This window comes from Oenanthe melanoleuca, chromosome 1 (assembly GCF_029582105.1).
Source record: "Oenanthe melanoleuca isolate GR-GAL-2019-014 chromosome 1, OMel1.0, whole genome shotgun sequence".
Classification (NCBI taxonomy): Eukaryota; Metazoa; Chordata; class Aves; order Passeriformes; family Muscicapidae; genus Oenanthe; species Oenanthe melanoleuca.
Window position 1 is genome coordinate 92466509 of NC_079333.1, and position 11279 is coordinate 92477787.

The 11279-nt window shown below is 39.9% G+C and overlaps 1 protein-coding gene across 1 annotated transcript; it reads left to right on the forward strand.

Moving 5' to 3' along the window:
* Window positions 1–1740: 1740 nt before the first annotated feature.
* Window positions 1741–10766, forward strand: CLDN34 (claudin 34). The gene is made up of 3 exons (XM_056490403.1): window positions 1741–1863; window positions 8199–8334; window positions 9687–10766. The coding sequence occupies exon 3, from the start codon at window positions 9745–9747 to the stop codon at window positions 10387–10389; it is 645 nt and encodes a 214-aa protein (XP_056346378.1). The 5' UTR covers window positions 1741–1863; window positions 8199–8334; window positions 9687–9744; the 3' UTR covers window positions 10390–10766.
* Window positions 10767–11279: the final 513 nt, after the last annotated feature.

Below are 11279 nucleotides of genomic sequence, written 5' to 3' on the forward strand. Positions count from 1 at the left end.
TGCTTCCTATCTTCTTCCATTCAGTTTTGTGTGTATTGTATTTCTCACTAATGTAATGATGCTTATGCTGCTGGTTGTTATCACAGATTGAGCACTGTAGATTTCTGTTGAATTAAACTTCACTGTAGTGATGGTGGCTGACAAATATATTGAACTCATTATTTTTCAGTACAGTTTAATCTCTTAAACATCACAGTGGGGTTGGTTTTGTTATTGTATTGGTTTTTGTTAGATTTTTTTTTTTTTTTGTGACTGGAAGAAAAAGATCTGAATTAGACTGAGAATTAGGTGAGAAAAAAACTGTTCTAGGAGTGGTGTAGGGGATGCCCCTCCTGTCGCAGGGTGAAACAAACATGGGCATGGAGCAGCTTCATGTGTAAAATCAGCAAGAAAATCAGCCTGCAAATTTATTCCCACACAGTTATTAAGTGCAAGAAAAGGAATCTATCTGCCAGCTGCCTACTGCCCAAGGATGCTGTCCTTGAGGATCAGCAGCCCTGTCATGATGTCAGAAGGCCATCCTGGAGTCTGGCAGATGACAGCAGCCCACCGGCGTGTGTGTGTTGGGCTTATCACACAACAGCAGAGCCTGAGCAGCTGAGTGTGCCTGTGCACCAGAGCAACCCCATCCAGCTGGGAGCAGCCAGAGATCCCAGGCTGGTAAGCTGTAGGAGAGGACAAGACTCTCTTGTCATGGCCAGGCTGCATTATCTGCACAGAGAACCAGTGAACTGGTATCAGCTGGAAGATACAGCAGGAGAGGATTAAAGGTGATGCAGAAAACAGAAGGATATGAATTAATGATATTTTCCAGCCTTCTTAGTGATGGCGATAACCAGCCATTGTGCATGTTACAATGAGAAGAATTTTTCAATGAGGCCTCTCCATTTCAGGGCATTTCTATGAAATAAACTTGCTTGTCTTTTGACACCAAACTTTGAAATGTCACAGAATCACAGAATATTCTGAGTTAGAAGGGACCCACAAGGATCATGGACTCCAAATCCTAAAGGAATGGCCATACAGAGATCAAACACACAATGTTGGTGTTGTTAGCACTGCTCTGTAACCAGCTGAGCCAGTGCATCATTTGGAGTTTATCAGGACATAGAACAGGGTTCACAGAGAAGAAACCAGATCGGAGTTAAGAACATTCTTCCAATTTGTAAGAGCCATTGTTTGCATTCATGGGAAAGCCATGAAGAAAGGCAAACATAATTTTAAGAAATGTGTGTGTTTTTTTAAGCATCTGAGATAGCAAGCATAATACTATGTACAAATGTCTGGGTGCTGCCAACCAGAGTCCATCAAGAGAGAAGTTCAGCTTCTCTCCTTAGAAAAACTCCTCTTTCTCCCCTATATTTCTTCCCATTGCAGATCTGCACTAATTTACGTTGCCTAAATACAAGAAGAAAAATCTAATGAATAATGGATTATGAAATCACTTTGTTCTCTTTTAGATGAGAATTATGTGTCCTTCGGGCTGTCAAGACTGGGGCATCATGGTGGTCTCAAGCTGAAAAATCATGTGATCTCAAAAAGGTAAATTTTCTGAAAGGGTATCTTACAGAAAACTGCAATTTCCATGGGAGTTACCTATATGCTTTGGTAAGTGTTTTCAAGCAATTGGAATAAATAGCATATCGCAAATCTTTCATATTTTTATAATATGTTAATGATTAACTGACTTCCTACATCTTTGTTGACTTAGTGAGAGAGTGACAAGGAACTGTGAGGTACCTATTTGGTAGCATAACAAGCTGGACAATTTGCACGGGCATTTTTTTTCCACCTCCCTTTTGGAACTTGCTTCATCCAGTTCACACTGCTTCAAAGCCTTAGGCAACTCTCAGACTCAGAGAAGTAAGTCCCTCCTTTTTTTAAATATTATTTATTTTATGAAGTGCTGATAGAAAACAGAGGGGGAGAAGTATTTATTTGTTTTCTATAAATAAAGCTTTCCCAACTGGGAATTGAAGAATTAAGTTTTCAAGCATTAAATCATAAAGATATTTCTAAGAAGAGACCTTTGTAATTACTATACTTTTTTTTTTTAAGTTGCCTTTCTGCTGCAAGACTTAACATTAAACAAAGTATTTGGTTAGTAAAACATGTTCAGTATAGTCCAAAAGCTGCATCTAGCCTGTAATAGCTTTCAAAAGCAGGATTTGAATGTTAATTTAGAGATGCATGTGATGTCTGGCGTCATCTAAAGCAAAAATATTTGCTAAAAACATTAAATAAGTGGAAATAAGAGAATTTCTGCTTATGAGGGCTGGGAAAATGATTTTATGCTTATTTTATATAAGAAGAGTTTGTCGTGAACTTTCTGCTTAAGCTGATTATAAGCTGCAGTAGAATTCCGAGTTTTTGGCAGGCAAATGAGTTCAGCCAGGGAGACTCACATCGTTCTTTTGTGGAACATTTTTCAGTGTATTTTATTTTAGCTGTGCTATCATTTACTAGGAAGCAAGTATAGTCTCCTCTCCTTTTGAAGGCTCTCCTTGCACCCACATCCCCCCTTCCTATGAAGGAAACCTTGCCTGCAGGTTGCTGTGTGCAGGTTGCTGTGTGCAGACTGGTGTGTGCAGACTGGTGTGTGCAGGTTGCTATGTGCAGGTTGCTGTGTGCAGACTGGTGTGTGCAGACTGGTGTGTGCAGGTTCCTGTGTGCAGATCTCTGTGTGCAGGTTCCTGTGTGCAGGTTTTGTGCTCTCCCACTGCCCTTTTAGCAGGCACTTCCTTACATGCCCCTGGCTCAGGGAATGTTCCTGCCTCCCAACCCGGTGCCTGTGCAGCACTTCCAGGCTGACATTCAAGTTGCTTCAGGAGTTCTTAATTTCTCCTGCGGCTCCAGGAAGCATTAGTTCCTGTTCTTTTGGCTGGGAGATGTCTTGGGTGACATCCTCCCAGGCCCCAAGTGTGTGTTCAGTGCCTCATCTTCCCAGTCACGTGTGAGCTGTCTGGGACATAGATGTGGTTGCCATATTTACACTGCTGAACCCTTAGTGCTCTTTTCTCTGTGCCAGACACCCAGAGTAGGCAAATTTAGGGCTCCCTCTGCTTTCTGAAGCTTCCTGAAAGGATTCCCTCTCAACACAGCCAGGTTATCTGCCTTAGTTTTTCAGGGGCAGTCATTCCTGGAATGTCTCTAAACTATTCCACTTTGGCTCTAAATGGAGCTTTCTTCAAGACAGAGGCAAAACAATCTGTAGCAACTCTGATAATATGGGGTCATCTGAGTCAATCCCACTGCCTACAAGCCTGCAATGTTTCTTTATGTAACAAGAGCTCAAGATGGGCTTAGCCATAGAAAAGTAAATTAGGCTGTGAAAAAACAGTGAGAATATATAGAAATTACTGATTTCATTTCACCCTATTATCAAAGCAAATCAAAAGATTTTCCCAAAATAAGCAAAGGACTTTTACACAGCTAAGTTTCAATGTATTCTTCCCTGGTGGAAGAGAAACGAATATTGCTTTGGTTTGCTGGTTTTGAAACTCAGTGAATAAATGGAAGAAATAGAGTTTATAACATTGCACATTGACATTTAGAGAACATAAGGCATGTTAAATCTGGACACACCCTTCAAATCTGGACATAGCCTACAATGACTGTTAAGATTCTAGGCCCCACTAGTTTGTCTTTTCTAACTGAAAATAAGTGTGTTAGTGACAGCTTAAATCTAATCATGAGATATTAGAGTTCAAGACTTCATGAGTGTCAGGGAGATGTGTTCAAGGAATGGGTCAAAAATGCAGCTAATTTTATTTCTAGGAAAATAGGAACAAAAGAACTGCCACACTGACTGTTTGAAATGTCTGTTGAAGAAGGTAGGAATGGACTGATTTATCACCCAGTGGTGGCAACTCTTGTGGCCTGGACCACAGCAAGTAGATGGCCTTAGACATAAAGCTGTCCTTCAGACAGAGTTGTGCTGGAATAGTGATGGCAGAAGGATAAGAAACATTTTTTAAGCTCTCTTCTAGACCCATCCAAACTCAAGGATCCTAAGACATTAATACAGTCTTTGAATATCATCTCAAGGATCATGCAATTTGTGTAAGGCTTCCACAAATTTCCATGACAAGACCCAGCTCCATCTCACATTTCCCTGCAGTTTCAGTGTTTGAGATCTTATGTTCCAGGTGTTGATGACTGGCCTAGCCAGCTCTGCCTGGTGCCTCAGGTAGAGGGGCAACAGATACTGCAGAAGGGATGCTGCTGCTGGGGAATGTATTACCCAGCACACACAAACCAAAGAACCTCTCCTAAATGGCAAACTCCCTTCACTGCCTCTGAAAGCTTCAGCCCTCTTGCTCTCAAGCCATCATATGAAATGATGAATTTAAAGACAAATCTTGCAGTTGACTGTGTGTTGGGGACACTCCCTTATACCACCCTACAATCTGGAGATTTGTTCCTGGCTCAGGCCTTCATCCCCCCAGGAGGGAGCCTGAGACCCAGGAACATGAAAAGCCTAATTATATTTAAATACATGAATTAAGAGAATTTGATAGCTTTTTTCTTTCTTGCATTTATCTGCAGGGTTTTTAAAGCCTCTGTTTCAGGAACTTAAGGCAGGGTGAGTTTCAGAAAGCAGATCTGAAACCCAACAGATGCATATAGACTACTGAATGTAATTAAAACAGCATTCTGGAAGACACAGTATTAATTGCAGGCAGACACAGTATTAATTTGGTGTAAATGAGGTTTCTCCACCCTCACAATTGATATCACAGCCCCAGACTTTTGCTACTAACAATTACTGGAAGTAAAAGAAGTGTTGACAAAATTTCAAGATAGCTTCATTTCTGATTTTTCTTGCTGCTGTGAATATCAGGAGATGAGACTGTGGCCACAAAGAACTGATCTATTCAACTGCAACATTTCATTTTAGTCTTTTTAAAGGTAAGCCTCATGCACAGATGATCCAAAGCCCACTCTATGAAACCACTTGGCAGTTGCGAGAGAATCTTGGTTTAATTTTTTTTTCTCCTAGAAGCAAGCTTGCAGCTGTAGGAAAGTCAGCATGGCTCTCAGGCATCCTCTCCATTTCTTGAAGCTAAGAGTGGGAAACTCATGTCTCATTCTGTCCCTCAAGTCCATGTGCAATGGCTCAACATACTTTTCATAAAGAAAAAGAGCTACTCACTGTGCAATGCTTAAATTAAGTAAAAACAGCAAAACAGCAATAATACAAAAAGATCCTTCAAGTTTCTGTTTTTGGATGAATACACTGACATGTATCATCTATTACTTGTACATTCTGTCTTCTCTGTGCAAATATGCATTGAATGCTAGCAAATTTACATTTAATATGCACCCTCCTATGAAGACAGGCTGAGAAAGTTGAGGCTGTTCAGCATGGAGAAGGTAAAGTCGTATGAGGACCTCATAGCAGCCTTCCAGAATCTGAAGGGGACCCACAGGAAAGCTGGAGAGGACTCTTCATCAGAAACTGTGATAAGACAAGGGGGATGGCTTCCACTGAAAGGCAATAAGCTTAGATTAGATATTAGAATAAATTCTTTACTGTGAGGGTGGTGAGGCACTGGAACAAGTTGTCCAGAGAAGCTGCAGATTCCCCATCCCCTGAAGCATTCAGGGCCAGGTTGGATGGAGCTCTGAGCAGCCTAGTCTGGTGAGAAGTGCCACTGCCCATACCCAGGGGATTTGAACAAGTTATCTTTAAAGTTCCTTCCAGCTCAAACCATCCAATGATTCTATGATTCTGTAGACAGATTCTGTCTTGCTTTTACTTTAGTAGGGTATTTAGTAAAAAACATATCTGTGAAGGAAAGCCCTTACAAATGAAGGAAGTGAAAGATATATTTAGAGAGAAAATTGCCACCAGGTGAGAAACCTGTAGAAGCAGCTCTGTGGTTTTTAGCTACTGTTTCTAGGCTTTCCAAAGACCATCCCCAGAAGCTGCTGGAGTGCTTGTTGGATTGAACTGAGTAGATTTTAAATTAAAATGTGGATGAAATCATGGGATACTGAAAGCTGGCACTGTGGCCACCTCTCAAAACTACTTCTCACTTCTTTCGGTGAAAAGGGTTTTCAGTCATGCTTTTCATCCACTGACATAGACACCACACAGACCTAGCTTGTTCCTGCTGGCCAGATTGCCTTTGTAGGCTGACTCCATCCCATGAGTAGCTGGTCTGCAAAGCTGGAATGCTGAAATCTGCACCTCTGAGTGAGCTCCTAAATCACGAGCTGCATGCCAGTGACACCATCTAATTACTCAGATCTCCTGTAGCTGACTGAATATGAGTTTATCTGCCTTAGGACATTTCATCTAGTGATTGTGTTACATCATTGTATTATTCAGACCATATAGGTAACCTTACTACACTAATTAAATTAATTCAAAATATTTATGTAATTACTAAAGCATGAGACTGGCCAGTGCTGTCTGTGTTAGCAAGGACTGCTATATGATCTGAGCTTTGAACTGTATTTTATCCAATATAGCTCAAATATGCAGGGACTGAGCTTTCATATTTTTCTGTCCTTGAAATCTACTGGAACGGCACTGCTGGTGTTTGAACCATGTTCAGCACCTGCATCACCCACCTTCTGTGGATAGAGACTTGTGCAGGCTCCTCCCCAAGGTCCAGCTGAGGAAAAGCTGACAAAGCCCTGACCCAGGCTGCTATGACTTACCTTCCCTCCCTCCCTCCTTTCTACCCTCTTGAGGTCTCACAGCAAGGGAGCCGCTGGAAAGGCTGAAATCCTGGAGGACGACGCCCTCTGCAGCTCGCTCCCAGTGTTATTTGACATCTGCAGCTCGCTCCCTGATTTATTTGGCATCTGCAAAAGAAATATCTTGTTTGGGTTTTTTTTGCCACTGTAGTTCTGAAAAATCACTGTATCTTTCTACACTTGGTAGAAAAGGAATTTCCCTGGTCCTCTTTGCCTAAAGGCTTCCTTTAAAATCGATGCTTCTGGCAAGTGGTACATACCTGCTGTCTTTTCATTATGTCAGCAAAACCTAAAGTGTGTTTATTAACATTCATAGTGATAAAGACTGGAATCAGGAACAATTTTTTTTTTTTTTTTAATTTTGATGTTTTCATATGTGAAGAAAAATCCTGTAACTATTTTACCTTTATATTTTGTTCCTTATTCTCATGCTGAATCTCACTACCAGGAGGTCATTAAGTATAGGCTTCTGCTTGATTTTCCAAAATAGACAAGTATGAAAACTATAATTTAATGTCATCATCGATTTCAAAAGTATTTCTTCTGAACTTGGGTTTTTCTCTCAGTCAGTGATACCAAGCTCGATCAAATATGCTCCAGTGGGCAGGGTGTGGAGAAATGAGACAAAATGAATCATTTCCTACATAAGCAATTTTTTGTGTGTCTAGACACCTGATAACTCATCTAAAGCCCATCTTTGTCAGCTGATTATTCTCCAGTGTTCTCAGAACTTTTGTACAAGCCCTAAATTCTTTCATCCTGTGTATTTGTTTGTTCTGTGTTTTTTTTTTTTTTGAGAATTTTTAAAGGAGAAAGATCTTTCCCTAATTTTTAATTTTATAATTCAATTCTGGACATGATTCTCAGCACATGCAAGTTTGATAGTGGGAATGGAATCACATTTACTCTCATTTAATTCTTTGAGCAGACGGGTACATTTAATCAATGAAGTTATATGCTGACAATATACTCTGAAAAGCTGTTGATGATAAGGATTCACCTGCTGACATATCTTTTATGATCTTGATATCAGGAAGTTGTTTAAATGAATGCTTATGATGTACATAAGAAGTGTTACAGACATATGGGCACTACACAAAATGGTGTCTTCACATGGTTCAGGTTTGGCTTCTGTGTGCTCCACTGATTCCAAGAGAAGCTGAATGGAGTCAGCATGAGACTCCTCTGCTCGTGCTCTTTCCTGTCCAGCACCTTCCCATCACTGGACAGGAACAAAAATGATGCTATTTTGAGGTGGAACTGGGACAGAAAGAGGGGCTACTGTGTTCCATGCACAGTAAAAACAGTTAATTAGAAAGGGGGATTTCTAGTCACTTTGTAAATAATCCAGCAAATTGAGAAAGTATTTATAAATTGGTTTCAGTTTAAGTAGATAAAAATACAAGAGATTCTTCTGGAGCAATTTTCTCCATGCTGTACAGGATTAAATGTACACTTGCAATAATGGATATTAATACATCCCACAGGAAATCAGTCCTATTGGAAATACATAGATGAACTGGGATGCCAAAATGACAAAGTTGCAGATGTTGCTGTGTTTGTCTGGCATCAGAAATCACTCTGTCCCATCCTCTCATGACTGGCATCACCTTCAGGACTGAAGTAAGTACGTAGTGGGCACTGGTATGAGAAGATGGACATCTGCTTAAGGCCATATTGTTATGAACATATTTATTTTTTAAGATTTCCACAGGAGGATTTTTGCAACTAGATTGTATTGCCAATTGAATCTGGTTACCTAAAGATCAGTAAATAGAAAAATTGTTGCTTTAGTCTTTATGTTTAATGTTTAGTACACCAAACATGTTATTAGAGTCAACTTCGTGCAGTATTTCTCCAGTCTTGAATGAAATAGGAGCAGTAGAAAAAGTATTTTAGAAAATTTATGAAATATACAGATCCCTAGAACCTGTCAGATTTACATAAATTTGAGGCCACATCTTCACAGATCATTCCCATAAGTATTTAAACAATGGTACAAAAGACATGGGAAATTAAGTGTAGACTTGTTTCTCCTTTTTTTTTCTTTTCTTTTTTTTTTTATACAATAAAACCCTAATTTGCACTCAGAATGTACAGTCAGCAAACTAATCTTAAATCTAAATGACTAAAATATTTTTCAGCACAACTCTAGGTTGATTCAAAGTGGGGAATCTGGGCAATTTATAAACAAGTGGAATTTGCAAAGGTAAAGCACCAAAAAAAAACTTAGATAAAGTTTGAGGGTGGGAAAGCAATGACAGCATATCTAGGCTCCAGCCCCTGCACAGTGTTACATTTCTGATTAATTAAAATGTTTCTCCTAATGCATTAATGGCTAATTTATCTGAAAATGGTCAAAGTTTAGTGGTTGTTGTTAGACTTTGTGGCCTGGATTTGCTCATGCCTCTGAACTACAGTATTTTTTCTGTCTGACACTGGTCCCAGCAGCTCTCAGAAAAGACAGCACAGAAGCTGAAGTCTGTACAGATTGGGCTCTAGCATCAAAGCCACAACTGCTAGGAGAAAGCAGCACAGATTCTGCTTCGTAGGATCTCTTGTAACAGTCAGGAGCCTGAAGATTTTCTCAGATTTTGTTCCTGGTAGCCAGTAACTCTAGGGCTCCTGATTATGTGTAATGTGCATGAGGATCTTTGAACATAATGGTTAATTAACAAAGAAGACAATAACTTGGAAAAAATCCATTTTGTCCTTTTTTGAATGTAAAAAGGACATCTTTAGGGGAGAAGAGTCTCTAATCAGAGACTTTCTCCTCTGTGTGATACCATAGCATATTCAGAATTAAAATCTGGATGTTATTTGTCCATAGATATTAAATTTCAACAGTTCATTAAAGCTGGGGAAAAATGACTGCCATCTTCCCTCTACACATACATTCTCTTTTTCACTGACAGGTTCACCCATTAACCCAAATAATAATTGCCTTTGTCATTACATTTTTTGTTTCTTTGCAGTGTCCCTCACTCTTTGCATGGCAACTGTGTCTGTGACAGAGCGGGAGAGCTCCAAAGGATGAACTCCCTGGTCAGCACCTCACACCTCCAGCTTGCTGCCTTTGTTCTGGGCACAGTAGGATGGATCCTGTGCACCATTTCCATGGGAATTGTAGATTGGAGAGTGTGGCATGTGAACAACACCACTATCATCTCCTCTGGCATTGCCTGGGTGGGCATTTGGAAAGTCTGCTTCATAAGTTACCTTCATGTCTCACCTGGCTATAAAGAACAATTTTGCCATAAATTCAGTGGCTATGACTCCTTCATCCCCCATGAAATTTATGCTGCTCAGGGTCTCATGTTGATTGCCATGTTCACAGGCTTGCTGGGACTGGCTGCTACAATATTTGCCCTGAGAAATGTGTATATGGGAATCACTCACAAAACTCTCATTGCCCCGTTCTTCCTGGTGGGTGGCTTCTTCTACATATTTGCTGGTCTGTGTATCCTGATTCCTGTGAGCTGGAATTTCTACTCTGTAACTCACAACCAGAGTATAGCTTTTCCTCCTTCTTACTACATGCCCTCCAGTCCAGAAGCACAGGAAGCTGGTGCTGCCATTTCTGTTGGGATTGTGGCTGTCATCCTCCTGCTGCTAAGTGGGACATTTTCTCTCTCATACAGATTTCCCATGACTGCAAACACTATCACAAAATCCTGACAGGACAAATCCCCCCATGCTATTTCAGAGCAAGAGCATAGTCAAGAGATAACGACAGCAGTGTAAGTGGTTGTAAAGTTAAGGAACTGCAGAATTTAATTTTATTCTGTAGTAGCCACACTATTTTCTTATATGAACCAGTTGAGTCACCATCTTTGTACTCACCTATTACCAGAGGTTTGTCTTTGAGATAACTGCTGTTGAGCAGCAAATATGATTAAATTTTGCCAGTTGTCCTCTTTTGTATATACAAACATTATTGATTAATTTATTTTTTTTTTGGTGTAAAATATTTATCATGCTCAAAGAGCTGACTTTGAAAGAACTGTCCTGTAAGAAAAATGTGAAGTAATATGTATTAAATGTGAGTTTCTTTCCTTGTTGGTACTAAGCTATTTTGTTGTTTATTTAGTTACATCTGTAGCAAAGTATGTTTCATGACAAGTCAAGACTTTTAAAACCAATAATATGATTGTCATCATGGTTGTGTCAAATGACTCTTCCCTGAATTGTCTTAAAAACGTCTTGCCAGTTTCTCCTTTTCCTCTAGGGCACATAAAGAGCCATTCCTTTATTGCTTCTGTTTTTCTTTCAAGCTCTTTGCATTTTATGTTGCAACATGTTTGCCTGTGGGGAAGGTGTGCTCTTTAGCTCCTAACTGAGAGAGAGCCAAAAAGTCTGGAAGTGTTTGCTTCTTCATCTGACACTTCACTGAATCCAAATGTATTGCAAAAGACGGAAATAATCTGTACAAGTTATTACAAAACTAATGTCAAAACCAGTGCTCTCAGTAACCAGGAATACTCAGTGCAACTTTCAGGGTATGATTCATCTGATGTAGAAATCTACATCCAAACCGGTCACTTCAGGTTCTGTTTATAATCAATGTA